Below are 15443 nucleotides of genomic sequence, written 5' to 3' on the forward strand. Positions count from 1 at the left end.
TTCTTCATATGTTTTAGCCTCCAGTTCCTTCATCATCCTGGTTGCTCTTCTCTGTGCTTTTTCTAGAGTCTCAATTTCTTTTGTATAATGTGGTGACCAAAACTGGATGCAGGACTCCAGGTGTGGTCTTAATAAGGCTTTATAGAGTGGTATTAGTACCTCCCTTGATCTTGATTGTATTCCTCTGTTAATGCAACTTAGAATTGCATTGGCTTTTTTGGCTGCTGCTTCTTGTCTTGCCTTCAGGGGCTTTGGAGAATACCTTGACTCCCTCTTCTTAGTGACAACCCCTCAAATATTGGAACACGGCTATCATGTCGCCCCAGTCCTTCTTTTCATTCCTGGGGTGCCCACATTGCAGCCCTGGTCAAAAGGGCCCAGCAGAGATTATACTACCTGAGGCTTCTCGGGGAAACAACAACTGAATGGAAAACGGCTGGTGACCTTCTACCGCTGCACCATAGAGAGTATCTTAACTTACTACACACCTGTGTATGGTTTGCCAGTTGTAGCATGGCAGATAGGACCACTCAAGAGGGTGGACGTCCTTGTCCCTCAGAGGATCGTGGGTTGCCCTCTCCCCTCTTTGGAAGAGCTTTAGAGCTCCCGCTGCCTTAAGAAAGTTCAAAACACCCTCAAAGATCCATCTCATCCTGGGCACCCCCCTTTTTTTTTCCACTGTTATCACCTGACAGTTGGTACAGGACAATAAAAACAAGAACAAATAGGCTGAAAAAACAGCTTCTATCCCAGGGCAGTAACTCTATGGAATTCTACTGTATAGTGGAATATTCATGCAATATCAGGGGTTTTCCATTCAATGTGTAGAGCGGTGAGGGATGTGTGTTTGTGTTTTATTTTCAGTCATATATTGTACACTGAAGATGGTATTTAATTTCATTGTACGAGGTGCAATGACAATAAAGGAAACTAAATTAAATTAGACATACCCAGTTCCTATAACTGTTGTTTGTATGTTTTAGCCTCCAGTCCCCTGATCATCATTGTTGCTCTTTTCTGCACTCTTTTCAAAATTTTCATGTCTTTTTTTTTTTTTTTGGCACTGTAGTGACCAAAACTGGATGCAGTATTCCAGGTATGGACTTCAGATGTATTAAATCCTAGCTCCCATCATCCCCAGCAGGGTAGACAGCTAATGGCTAATGTTGTAACGTTGGCTATGTTGCAGCCTGGGGTGATGAGCGTCATCCCTGAATATATCCAAGTTGCTTCCTTTTTCAGAAGTCTGGAAACAAAGCAGAAGTGCCTAATTCCGCCATATTCCGTGTGTGGTTTTTGGGTTTGTTTTTTTTTTGCATGGGTTTTTAATCTAACTTTCATTTCTTATCAAACAGGTTTTGCATATTACTCACGCAGTGCAAACTTGAGGCACGTGTGCAGGCATACTTATGAGTCATTGGCTTTTGTCTCTGGTGCTTCCTCAAAATAATTGTGGGTCTAGTGTAGCCCAGAGTCACTTCTTTGTGAAGTGCGTCTGGGTGGTTTCTTACCAAGGTTTTCTGCAACGGTGAGTTAAATGAACTTGAGTGTCAGGGTTTGAATCTGGCACTAAGATGTTTGTATATATTTTTTGCATTCAGAAGTAACGGGGGGAGGAGGCAGATCATTAAAGAGAGATCCAACCTAGAACTAAGGAGGAATTTCCTGACAGAACAATTAACCAGTAGAGTGTCTTGCTTTCATAAGTTGTGACTGCTCCAACACTGGAGGTTTTAAAGAAAAGATTGACAGATATTTGTCTGGAATGGTATAGGGTCTCCTATTTGAGCTGGGGGTTGGACTGGAAGACCTCCCAAGATCCCTTCCAACCATATTATTCTGTGTTCTATATTGGTAAGGCAGGACCCACACTCCATTCAACTTTGAACTATTCTGAGTAATTTAAGGTTTGTGACTGTTGATTATTTATGCTTCCCTGCTTTGATCACCATTGCCTGCTTGAACTACAATAGCACAGGTCTACTGTTTATAAATTTATAATATATAAATATATTTATATTGTAAACATGTATACAATAGCACATGTCTACCTGTCTAGCAAAAGGACAAATTCAGCTCTTCACAATTATATTTTTCTCTCACTTTCTCTCTCCAAAGGTTGGCTTTTGTCTCTGGTGCTTCCTCAAAATAATTGTGGGTCTCGTGTAGCCAAGAGTCACTTTCACTGCTTTCTGAAATACACAACTGCTCATTGGTACAGTAATCATTGGAAGAGAAGAGAAGAAGAAAGAAAGAAAGAGAGAGAGAGAGAGAAAGAAAGAAAGAAAAGAAAGAAAAGAAAGAAGAAAGAAAGAAAGAAAGAAAGAAAGAAAGAAAGAAAGAAAGAAAGAAAGAAAGAAAGAAAGAAAGAAAGAAAAGGAACGAACAAAAGAAGGCCTGAAAAGGGGAGAAAACTGAAAGAGGACCAGAGGAATTTAAAAAATAATAACAATCTTACAACTTGAAACAGCTTTCCAAAGGAAAACCCAAGAGCAAACCAAGAAAATAAATAATTACAACTCAACGACAGCTTTCTAAAATATTTTTTTTAAAAAAAGAGTAGGGATGATGGCTGGTCACTCTGCCTCTCAGCCACTGAGTCCAAAGACGGCGGTCTTGATTGATATGTGGCACTTAGGGCCAGAGGTTTCCAATTCCAAGCTTATACTTTCATTACTTGAGGTGGCTGAAAGTACACGCACGAAAGGTCTCAATGGGTTGGTGTATTTCATGTGTTGCCGGACCCCCGACCACGAAAGGAAGGACAAAGAGCAGGTTGAAAGAGCCTTAAAAGATATACGTTGTGCTGAGGTGATGGCCGCCGAAACTTATGCTGCGACCTTATACACCGTGAAGCAGAAGCTGGACGAAAATGGTGTGGAAAAGTTCACCGTCCTGTTATCCTGGGGGAGAAAATCCTTGGTGAGGAAGTACATGGAGCAGCTCTTCACCACACTCTACCGGTATGAGTTGATAGAGCTGCCCATGAGCTCCAAAGAAGAGCGCTTGAAGAACTCCTGGGAGTCAAGGAGCAAAGCAGGGCCTCACGTAGATCCCGAGGTGGAAAGGATCCAGAAAGAAATAAGCCAATTTTTGGAAAGTCTTCCCAGCCTGAAAGGAGACCTCATGATCCTCAAATCTTCATTAATCCCAGGTAACATGGGAAATATTCATTCATTCTTTCATTTTGTATCCTACCTTTACTGTGTTATCCTGAAAATAAGACCCTGTCTTATATATATTTTTTGCCACCAAAAAAAGATACCAGGTCTTATTTTCGGGGGATGTCATTGACTAACTTCTAGCCCTGCAGGCCATTGTACAAAGAGTAGTTTTGGCTAGTCTAAAGAAAAGAAGAATTAGGGGGTAACAGGATAGCAGTCTTCCAATATTTGAGGGGCTGGAACAAAGAAGAGGGGGTCAAGTTATTCTCCGAAACACCAGAAGGCAAGACAAGAATCAAGGGTTAGAAACTAATCAAAGAGAGAAGCAACCGTGGAACTAAGGAGAAACTTCCTAACAGTGAGGACAATTAACCAGTGGAACAACTTGCCTACAGAAGTTGTAGGTGCTCCATCACTGGAGGTTTTTAAGAAGCGACTGGACAGCCATTTGACCGGGATGGTATAGAATCTGCTGCTTGAGCAAAGGGTTGGACTAGAAAACCTCTAAGGTCCCTTCCAACTCTATTCTTAAAAAAAGAACAGCGCTACAGGTTCAGGCTTCTTGAGAACCTACTCCACAATCAACTCAGCAGAACTGGGAAGTGATTGTTGCAATGAGGGCATTAAGTACCGTGTTTCCCCCAAAATAAGACCCTGTCTATATATATTTTTTTGCCACCCAAAAAGGGCACCAGGTCTTATTTTCGGGAGATGCCATCCACTGACTAACCTCACTTGCATGTGTCACCCCCAGCCTCCTTTTTGCTGTCAGAGGCCTTTAGGAACTACTACTTCTGCGTCTGGCAAGGCTTTCCTGAAGGCCTCTGCAGCCGATAACAGATCTGGATCGATCCTGAGCTTTGCTCTCAGCTCCAGAGGCCTTCAGGAAGGCCTTGCCAGCCTCGCTGGCTGCAGAAGAAATGGGCTGGCAAGGTGTCGGGAGGTGTGAGGCCTGGCTACAACCGTCCAAAGGTAAGGAGTAGGGCAGCTCCACCACCCTCCATCCCCACCCTAACTGAATTTTTACCCGTCCACTCTGGAGTGGGTGGGATCTTAATTAGGGCTTATTTTAGGGGTAGAAAAATAAATGTTGAAAAAGTTGTACAGATAAAAGCAAAAAATTCCATTCTTAACCATCCAGATCATCCCTTCTAACTCTGAGAAATATTGAGCAGACCAAAGTAAGTAATCATTTGCCTCCAGAAGTCGTGCATGCTGCAACACTGGAAGTTTTTTAAAAGAAGTTGGATAACCATTTGTCTGAAATGGTATAGGGTTTCCTGCCTAGGCAGGGGGTTGGACTAGAAGACCTCCAAGGTCCCCCTTCCAACTCTGTTATTCTATTCTATTTGTAGAAAGCAAACATCTGACTTCATAGTTTCAAATCAGATATTTTCAGTAAACTTTTTACTATAGCTATATACAGTAGTAAATCCAAAAGTCTTCGTGCTTCAGTAAATCCAAATGTTCAATATAATCCTGTTTAATTCAACAACACACTCCGGGCCAAATGTGTCTTCACAAGACCAGATAATTTAATATTAATTAATATCACTGTAAACAATTTGATATTCAGTGCAACAGTAGAACAAGCCCAAATTATATAGGTCTGGTTTCTTCAGAAATATTAGATTTCTAAAATTAAAATATTTAAGAATACATTCTTTGCTGCATATCCATGGAGGGTTTTTTTATTGTTAAATAACTGTGTTGTAGGATCATAGAAATTTAAAATTATTTAAAACTTTATATGCTGTTGATTCACTAGTTTCATGTGATTTCCTGCGACTATATAATCCTTTCTAAATAACGTTAAACTATTAAATGCAGATTCAGGAGCCTTCAATACTTGTCTAGTAATATCGGTAATTTAGGAAACTCAGATATTGCTAATGTATCAGGTCATTTTATTTTAAGCATGTGTGACACAGTAAAAAAAATGAGCCCAAAGACACTGTTAATAAACTATTTTTAATCTGTTTTGTAATCCTTAAGAAAACTTTGAATAAACAAGAGAGCAGTTTTTAAACTGGAGTCTGTTTGCTGGAATTTTTAATCAGATTGAGTTCTCTGTAAGGATTTTTTTTTTTTTTTTAAAAAAGCATTTTAAAAACGTAAGAAAACTTATGCCCCAGGGATGGGATTCTACCAGTTTGCACCTATTCACTAGAACCGGTTGTTAACATTCTAAGCAGTTTGGAGAACCGGTTGTTAGAAGAAATTACTGGGCTAATCCTGTAAGGAAGGCAGGAAGGAAACATTCCGGTGTTGCTTACAGAAACTGCCTCTCCGTTAACCCTTATTACATTCTTGGCAGGACTAGACTTCCTGTCTCAGGAACCTCTCTGGAGTTTTTTTCCCCTCCTTTGCTGGTACTTTGCTTGTGTGGAGTGACCATCCAAAGTTACAATGGCACTGAGAAAAGTGACTTATGACCTTTTTTCACACTTATGACTGTTGCAGCATCCCCACAGTCATGAGAGGCCAGGCGAGGAGATGCATGCCTCGATGTGAGTGATATTGAGTTGGCCACGCCCAGCCAGTCACATGGCCACCAAGCCACGCCCACCAACTAAGCCACGCCCACTGAACCCGGTTGTTAAAAAATTTGAACCCCACCCCTGTTATGCCCTGAATATAAACTGCTTTTTTTTTTTCCTTTCGTGCTTTAAAACTTTTCTTTTAGGACATATTTTCCTGCATGGATTCACAACGAGAACTGGGGGCATTTCATATGTATCAACGTTGAGCTCTTTAAATCTCTTCAGCAGCCCTAAGCGTCGAGACCCCCCAGCTGTGGTGAAGGAAAACCTTCGAAGATTAGCCCACGCTGCGGGGTTCAACCCAGAGATGTATCACAGCATCAAGGTGAGGTCCAGGGAAACCTTCTTAGGTTGAACTGGGGGGGTCCTTGGTGGTCTCTGAGCTAGATAGTTTTCTTGAAGACCTTTTATGACCCAACTAGGTAACATCATCAGAGCTAGAAGGGCAAGGAGTTTGCGGAGAGGAGGAAAAGGAGGAGGAAGAGGAGGAGAACTGGGGGTCCTTGGTGCTCTCTGAGCTTGATGGTTTTCTTGCAGATGTCTCATGACCCAACTAGGTAACATCATCAGAGCTAGAAGGAGGGAGGAGTTTGCTGAGAGGAAGAGGAGGAGGAGGAATATCCCAAAGGGAATATTTGGAACCAAAGAGGGTATTTCACAGGGCCCCCACTTGTTGCTGTGTGAACAGGTCAATCACGCCAGTGACGTCTGGGTGATGGGACAACCCCAACCAAAGAGCTACGATGGGATTGTAACGAACCAAAGAGGCATCGTCGTTGCTGCTCCCGGCGCAGACTGCATTCCTCTTGTGTTTGCGGACCCGGTCAAGAAAGTTTGTGGAGCTGCCCATTCAGGTAACCAAATACCTGTTGTTTTGACCCGGCTCCCAAAACACAACAAACCCTCTGTAGTTAAACAAATGTTTCCTTTATTACAAGCGCCAGCAGCCCTGGCGAAAATTTTCTCTCTCTCTCTCTCACTGCAGGCTAAAATTGATTTATTAGAAGTTGGCAATAGCTGGGTGCAGCCGATACTAAAGTACGTCACTCATTTCCCCCTTGACCCTGGTCTTCCCCCCACCCCCTGGATGTATATTCTCCAATGGGACACATCCATAGCCAAGAGTCGTCAATCAGGCTCTCCAGTAATATTCATGCGCTCCGACAACTTTGGGCTGCCAGGGTGATTATCTAGGCACTTAAGGAATGCACTGTTTTCCCCCGCTCCCTTTTTCTGGCAGCTAAAAAAACCAAAGGAGTATCTTTTTAGTTGACAAAAAGTCTGTCTGGAAGGGAGGTGAATAGTTGTCAGCCACACCCATTCATCTCTGCCCCCTGCCTTTTATCCCCAGAGCCTGGGCAGGGCTTTGCTAGCAGAGGTGGCTCTTCTGTCCCGAGGACCATCCCATAGATTTCCCCTGCTCTCCTCTCCTCTGCCTTCTGCACATCCGCAAGTCAGGCACTGGACCCAGATGGTCCTCATCTTCCACATCAGCCACCTCCAGACTTGGGGGCTGTTGACTCTCCATCTGAGGGCTGACGGACAGCCCAGGCTCCACCACCATCTCTCTCTCTGCCAGCTCCATTCCGTCTTCCCACTCGGAGCTCCCAGGTTGCACACCCTGAGAAAATCCCTCCAAAAGTCTGCAGAGAAATCCCCCACCCCATTTTCCTACCGATCAATTGTTCTTTATTTGGGATCGCAGGATACCGTCTCCAGCTCCGTTCTCAGGGGGGGAGAGAGAGGGGAGAGACTTTTGGCTTCATGCAAGGAAAGCAGCAGAAGCAGCAGAAGTCTTTCTTTCTCTACCCCAAATTCCACCAGAAATGAGTCTTTTGCCGACACAGCTTCTTGGAGCAGGAAGCCTTGTAGGGTCCCAAAGACTCATTTCTGGTGGAGTTTGGGAGAGAGAAAGAGAGACTTTTGCTGCTTTCCTTGCATGCAGCCAAAAGCAGAAGAAGAAAGACGCAGAAAGAAGCAGCCTGGTGGCCAGGCCAGGCACGTGGGACAAGTGGAGCAAGTCCCCTCCTCTGCCCTTTTCCCTCTCCCCTCACTCCCTCGTGGTGTTCGCAATGCAAGCGACGCAAGCCTTGTGTTCCCGGGGGCCATGTGGGTGGCACAGCCTTGTGTTTCTGCACGGCCTGGATTAATTGCTTTGGGGGTGACATTTTTCTGTGGACCACCAACATTTTCTCATGGACCACCAGTGGTTCCCCAGCCCAATGGTTGGTGACCAGTGACCTAGTTAGATCATTGTCTTAAAACAACTGTGAGAAAGAACAGGACACGCTTTGTTAGGCAGAAGGCAAGAGGAAGAGTTTGAAGAAGTGCAAACAAACACGCTTATGTCGCTTGCTTGCTCCTTCCGAGCTATGCTGACTTCAGGTAATTGTGGCTTTGCCAAAAAAAAAAAAAAAAAGTCTTGCATAACGAAGATTGCTCTGCCCTCAAAGGCTTTTATTGCTAAGCTTGTGAAGATTAATGGCTAATCCCTTGCGGTGTTATGTCATTACTTCCTGGTTCTTTGTTTGGGGAAATCCGTGGAGGGCTAGCACATTCTGTTCCCATCCAATTTTGAAAGCCTGATTGAGTCACCTCCATTAAATTCAAATGTAGAGAAAAGGAAAGTCCTACACTTAGGCAAGAAAAACCAAAAGGACACTTATAATAGACGGAGTGAAACCAGGCTCAATAGCAGGAACTGGGAGAGGGATCTTGGAGTCTTAGTGGACAACCAGCTAAATAGGAGCCAGCAATGTGCAGCAGCAGCCAAAAAAGCCAATGCAATCCTAAGTAGCATCAACAGAGGGATACACTCAAGATCAAGGGAAGTACTAATCCCACTCTATAAAGCCTTAGTAAGACCACACCTAGAGTGCTGCATCCAGTTTTGTTCACCACACTATAAAAAAAGATGTTGAGACTCTAGAAAAAGTGCAGAGAAGAGCAACCAGGATGATGAGGGGACTGGAGATAAAAACATATGAAAAATGGTTGCAGGAACTGGGCCTGGCTAGTCTAGGGAAGAGAAGGACCGGGGGAGACAGGAGAGCCGTCTTCCAATATTTGAGGGGCTGCCCCAGAGAAGAGGAAGGGGGTCAACCTGTTTTCTAAGGCACCCGAAGGCCAGAGAAGGAATCATGGATGGAAAGTGAACAAGGAGAGATTTAACCTGGAAATAAGGAGAAACTTTCTGACAGTGAGAACAATCAACCCATGGAACAGAAGTTTTCTTTCAGGAGTTGTGGCAGCTTCATCACTGGAGGCTTTCAAGAAGAGACTGGACTGCCATTTGTCAGAAATGGTGTAGGGTCTCCCACTTGGGCGGAGGGGTTGGACTAGATGACCTACAAGGTCCCTGCCAACTCTGATTATCTGTTATCTGTACATAAATTGAAATTCCGAATCATCCTGGTTCTATTTTTTTTAAAAACAAACAAACAAAGGCATTACTGGTTTTAAACCTGTGAAATGGATAAAATCTGCAGGATGATTAGAGCTGGTCCTTCCCTTCGCAATTGGGGTAGCAAACAAAATCATAAAATTGGGACAAAACTTACTGAACAAATGTTTCCCTTAGCAACCGAAACTTTGCACTCCATTGTGGTCGTGATAATTTTTTGCCACCGTTGTTAAGTGAATCGCTGCAGGTGTTAAGTTGGTCACACCGCTATTAAGAGAAGTTGACTTTTCCCGTTGACTTTCCTTGTTGGAAGATTGCCAAAGGAGATCACGTGATCCCCCGACATGGCAAACCGTCGTAAGTATGAGTCAGTTGCGAAGTGTCCGAATTGGCGACACCGAAACTGTCATAAGTGTGTAAACGGTCACTTTTTTCAGTGCCGTTGTAACTTTGAGCGGTCATGTTGTAAGTCGAGGACGGCTGTGTAAGAAAGGTTGGCCTGTTCTTCTTTGCATGGACAGTCTGTCAGCTTTGGAAGCCCGACTGAGATCAGATGCTCCCATGCTCCCACATTCTTGAATCTGGGAAAATGGGAGGGGAGAATTTCTTGGAGTGTATGTGGTTAGACATAATAACATTCTTTTTCTAAGTCAAGGTCATGTTATTTCTACACCTGGGTGAGAGGCCGTCTCAAGTTGGGACGGATGGTTATTGGGGCCTGTGATGCCATGATGGGTGCAGCGGATGGATTTTGTAGTTTTTTACTTATTCCAAGGAGACCGGGAACTTTCAGATTCGAGATTCCCCAGTTGTGCCAGTTTACTATCCAAAATAAAAAGAACTTTTGAGAAGATGCCTGTCTCGGAGTTATTGGTTGGAGTGGAGGGTTGCTGGAACGCTGACACAGTCCTTGACTTAGGACTGCATTTTGGGATCAGAAGTTCTGTGGCTTTCGTGAAGTCATGCCCGATTGTACGTCCGTTGTTAAGGGAATCGCTGCGAGTTGTTCAGTGAGCCATTAAGCAAATCCAATGGGGAGGCATGGATTCTGCTTGTTGAAAACCGATGGTGAAGATTGCAGATGGAGATTCCACCATCCTGGGACGTCGCAGCTATCATAAATACACGCCACAAATTTTATACACTGAATTTTGATCATGTGACCGTGGGAACCCTAATGTTCTGACCAAGACTTCCGGAGGCAGTCACAATCACACACTTAGTCCCAAAAAAAAAAACCTTTTTATTTCAACGGCTGTGAATTATATACATTCACAGCCCATAATGAGTCCCAAACAGTTGGTGAATAAGTCCCATGGAAGTCTGCCAAAGTCCTTCGGGATAAGGCTGATAAGCACCCACCTGTATCTCCCTTGGAATGCTGCCATCGACTAAATTCTCTGTACAAGGCCAAACGGAGCAAAAAGTCAACACGGAGCATCAGAGTTTAAACCGACCAGAATGAAACAAAGTTGCTTCCTGCAAAGGCTCATATCCCTTTGCTCCTCCTTTATGTCTTATGGGAGGGGCCAATCATCTCCAAGTCTCACTCCTGTGTCACCCCTTTTGTCTTAACTCTTCTTGCCTTCTGGCAGCTCTGCGCAAGCATGCACTGGGAACAGGCTCCCGCTATTCCTCTGCCTCGCTGCTGTCAGATTGTGGAGTCTCCGGAGTCAGCATATAACTCCCAGATGGCCCTGGCCCCATCTCTGTGTCGGACGCAGATCCCTCATCTGAGCCCTCCCCAGACTCCAGGACTGGCCCATGTTCCTCCCTGCCGTCCAACTCTGCTGCTGTCTCCGCAGGCCTCCAGCAGACCACAACACCTACAACAGTTTGTAATTGCAAAAGACTATCTCTCCTTGCACGTTTCTGCAGTGTACAGTTTAGGATTCGCAGTGTGACTTTGCAACCTCTTGTACTGAAATCCTAAAAGTACAAATCGCCTTATTATTATTTGTCTGTGTTTCAGGTTGGCAAGGCACCTTACTAGGGGTTTCGATGGCTGTAGTTAACGCGATGGTGACAGAATATGGTTGCAACGTAAAGGATATCCTCGTAGTTCTTGGACCGTCTGTGGGGCCCTGTTGCTTTACGCTGCCCAAGGAATCGGCAAAAGAATTTTACAAGATTGATCCAACATGCGTAAGAGGTTTTGAATCGCCCAACCCGTACGTGGATATTCGGAGAGCAACACGGTAAGTCTGGCCTTGTGGACCCTTTAGAATAACAGAAGAGCAGAGTTGGAAGGGACCTTTGGAGGTCTTCTAGTCAAATCCCCTGCTCAATGAGGAGATCCTATTCCATTCCAGACCAATGGCTGTCCAGTCTCTTCTTAAAAACCTCCAGTGATGAGCACCCACAACTTCTGGAGGGAAGTGGTTCCACTGGTTGATTGTTCTCATAGTCAGGAAGTTCCTTCCTTCCTCCTTTGTTTCCTTCCTTCCTTCCTTCCCCCTCCCTCTTTCAGGCTCCCTTCCTTCCCTCCCTTTGTTTCGGTTGAGGTAATTCCCCGTTAGGAGAATGAGCGCATACAGGGAGGCTTATTTGAGAGAAGTGTTTGAATAATACACACAGAGCGCACAGATACACTGTACAGTAAATGTAGGCTTTTACTTCCAGAAAGGTTTAAGCAAAGTTCAAGATAAGCAGTCCAAAGTCATTCACAGGTTAAATCAGTCAGTTTTCAATCCAGGGATAATCCAATAACAAAGTCCAGTGTCAAAAACAGTTCAGTATCAGACTTACATCAAATCCATGAATATCAGTCAATTAGGAAGAACGGCAATACTCTCCAACAGAAGGAAAAAAAGACTCACTCAGACACACTCTCTTCTGAGACTAAGACTAAACAACCCAGGTTTCTGGCTCCATCTTATGGCCGTTTGAGAAACCACACCCAATTACACTTTTAGGATTCTCTTAAAGAGACAGTATTAAAATGTCTATCCCGGTTTATATATTTCCATCCCAAATAGCTGTTAGGTGACTCACATTCCTAACAGTTTCCTTCTTCTGCTTCCTTCCTCCTCTCCTTCCTTCCTCCTCTCCTTCCTTCTCCCTTCCTTTCTCCCTCTTTATGTTTCCTACCTTTCTTCCCTCCCTTTGTTTCCTTCTTCCTTCCTTCTCCCTTCCTTTCTCCCTCTTTCTGTTTCTTTCCTCCCTTCTTTCCTTGCTTCCTTATACCAGAGTAGGAAGGGACCTTGGAGGTCTTCTAATCCAACCACATCCTTGAGCAAGAGACTTTAAACCATTCCAGACAAGTGGCTGTTCAGTCTCTTCTTAAAAGCCTCCAGTGATGAAGCAGCCACAACAATCTGGAGGCAAGTTGTCACACCGGTGAATTGTTCTAACTGTCAGGAAATTTTTCCTTAGTTCTAGGTTGCTTCTCTCCTTGATGAGTTTCCATCCATTTTTGGGGGTTCTCTCTGTGACAGCCCCTCAAATATTGGAAGACTGCTCTGCTATAAAATAACATTAATTACACTAATTCATACCTTCGTGGCCCTGTGTATGATTTTTCTCTGTTTTTTTTTTCTCCAAATAGGCAAGTTGGTTTTATTCTGCTCTTAAGATAACTTTAGAGGCCTCAGATGTTAAAAATTGGGAGCCTCTAATAATGTTGATAACCATGAAGGTTCTAAATATCAAAGATAAACACAACAAAGTAAGCCAACAACAATTCTTGCTAGAAATGTTGATGATTCATTCCCCACACCCGTTGAGAAATCCTCGGTGCTGATTCATCATAATTTGTTTTTTTTGTGGTGACTAATAATTACAACATAAAAATTTCTTCCCCCGCAACAGAGTTCTCCTAGAAGCTGGAGGGGTTCTACCCAGGAATATTCAAGACGACTCCGTAACAGACCCAGAGCAAAACCTCACCCTTTGCACCTCCTGTCAGCCCGACAAGTTCTACTCACACGTTCGAGATGGAGAAAACTTTGGGACTCAGATTGGCTTCATCTCTATTAAAAACTGAGAGGACATCCTACACCGTGGGAACTACTGATGAAGGTTGATGAACCTTCGTTAGTAGAAAGTTCCTAGCAATGGTTACTGTTTCCAACCAATTTTTTTAAACTGTTTGCAACCAACAATTTTGGGAATGGCTAGTGAAAAAAGGGAGTAGGGGAGATATTGATAGCAATATTCCGTATTTGAGGGGCTGCCATAAAAAAGAAGAGGGGGTGAAATTATTCTCTGAAGCACCTCAAGGCAGGACAAGAAGCCACAGATGGAAACTAATCAAGGAGAGAAACAACTGAGAACTAAGGAGGAATTTCCTGACAGTGAGAACAATTAACCAGTGGAACAGAATTTGCCTTCAGAAGTTGTGGCTGCTTCATCCCTGGAGGCTTTTAAGAAGAGACTGGACAGCCATTTGAAAGGGTGTAAGGTCTCCTGCTTGAGTACGGGTTGGACTAGATGACCTCCAAGGCCTCTTCTGGTTCTATTCTGACCTTCAAATGCTTCTGCTGAATCTGGTGTTTGCGATTGCTCTGCTAAACAACTAATTCCCATAACACCGTCAAACGATTTAGTAAGACTGTATTACTATTGTTCTTCTCATCCTTCCTGCTACCTATCTCTTCCCACTTATGACTATAACCATGTTGCTTGTATCTTTACAATTTATATTGTTTTAGTTGTTCCCTAGAATGATTTGATTGCTTATTAGTAACCTATGACTTGTCACTAAGTGTTGTACCTTGTGATTCTTGATGATTGTATTTTATTTCTTCCTTTATGTGCACTGAGAGCTTATGCACCAAAGACAAATTCCTTGTGTATCCAATCACACTTGGCCAATAAAGAATTCTATTCTATTCTATTCTATTCCTTATTCCATTCCTTATTCTATTCCATTCCTTATTCCATTCCTATTCCATTCCATCCATTCTATTCTATTCTATTCTATTCTTCATCCAATATTTATTCTATTCTATTCTATTCTATTCTATTCTATTCTATTCTATTCTATAACTCGATGTGGCTTTATTTTGCCAAAAAAGGAACAAAATGACCCAGAATGACCTCCCCACCAGCAATCAACACCTAGATGAGCAGCGATTAACACCAAGGTTAACACCAGACCAACAATCAGGAAGTAAACAATACCCCAATCAAGGAACTGCCAAACAAGTTAACAGTAAACAGCCCAAGTTTTCCTGCATTTGAAGGACCATCCTTTTTTTACCAGTAGCTTAATTTTAAGTTAATTTTCAATTTTAAGCATCTTTGCTCCTCTATATTCTATCTTTGCTTTGTGTGTGTGTGTGTGCGCGCGTATATATATATGTGTGTGTGTGTGTGTGTTATGTCTCACCTGTGCCCACGAGGTGAGAGTCCAAGTTTCCAAAGGAATATAAACAAGCAGACAAGACCAGTAACGACAGGGTTAAATTCCTTTGGCTGGAGAAGTCCTTGGCAGTCTCCCACAAGCTGCCTGCCAAGTCCGATAATAAAGCCAGAACATAAATCACAGGCAAACGCCACACACAGAATTTGTCGAAGCTTCTATCCCAAATTAACAAATTGTCCCGAGTGAGAATCCAGAGCTAACACGCCCACTTTTATTCCCTGAGGGGCGTGTCAGTCTCTCATCTCAGTCCCTGATTTGTCCTTTCCTTCTGCGTTGCATCTCACACCTATGCCTGCGTCTTTGCCTCGCATCAAACCAACATTCCTCAGTTTGATCCTCAGCCAGAGGCTACGCTACGCTCTCCTGATTATCTGCCGACACCTGAGGCACAACCGGGGAGGAAGGTCCTGGGGAGGAAGGCAATTCCAAATCCTCCAGCAAAGCCGGCTCAAACCTCAAGGCCAAATCCTCCTCTTCCTCATGGCTCAAGTCTGTGTCTTCTAACAGAGCAGGCTCAAACCTCCGAGTCACAACACACACACACACATATATATATATAAGATTCTATATATGTGTGTGTGTGTGTGTATATATATATAAATCATCCTCTCTGTTTTACGATGTTTTGGTCTCCTGGATGTAGGCTTTAATGCAGAAGGTCCAATTTAGGTGGACCTGTGACTACTCAATTCCAGACCCCATTCACTGGGTGGCACTGTGTAGTTAAAAATGCCATTTAACCTCCCTTGCAAGTCTATTTAGCAGCATTTTAAAGGCATTTGGGAGTCTGGGTAATTCTGGAGCTTTGTTTTTATCAGCTGGAGAGAGAAAAAATGCAGCACTTATTATTATGCAATTTGGAATCTATCAGCTCAGTGGATCAATACCACTAAGCTATGTAAATATAATCATAAATTTTATTCCTTTGTGCCATATTAAGGGGAAGGAAGACTTGTTGATTTTGT

General features: G+C 43.5%; 1 protein-coding gene across 3 annotated transcripts in view; it reads left to right on the forward strand.

The window, feature by feature from the left end:
- The window catches only part of LACC1 (laccase domain multifunctional purine nucleosidase 1), a 17805-nt gene extending 3858 nt beyond the window's left edge, over positions 1-13947 (forward strand). The window contains exons 1-6 of one of the 3 annotated variants that reach the window (XM_087967596.1): positions 1382-1528; positions 2119-3154; positions 5851-6032; positions 6396-6561; positions 11083-11308; positions 12921-13947. In XM_087967596.1, the coding sequence (XP_087823722.1) occupies positions 2566-3154; positions 5851-6032; positions 6396-6561; positions 11083-11308; positions 12921-13095 (1338 nt within the window). In that variant the 5' untranslated portion in view covers positions 1382-1528; positions 2119-2565 and the 3' untranslated portion in view covers positions 13096-13947. Of the gene's footprint in view, positions 1-1381; positions 1529-1684; positions 1908-2118; positions 3155-5850; positions 6033-6395; positions 6562-11082; positions 11309-12920 lie in introns of those variants that run through there. The other 2 variants (XM_087967598.1, XM_087967597.1) reach the window with 2 other exon arrangements.
- Positions 13948-15443: the final 1496 nt, after the last annotated feature.

Source organism: Notechis scutatus, chromosome 5 (genome assembly GCF_049901735.1).
Source record: "Notechis scutatus isolate UNSWTSFEM ecotype Mainland chromosome 5, rNotScu1.2, whole genome shotgun sequence".
Taxonomy (NCBI): domain Eukaryota; kingdom Metazoa; phylum Chordata; class Lepidosauria; order Squamata; family Elapidae; genus Notechis; species Notechis scutatus.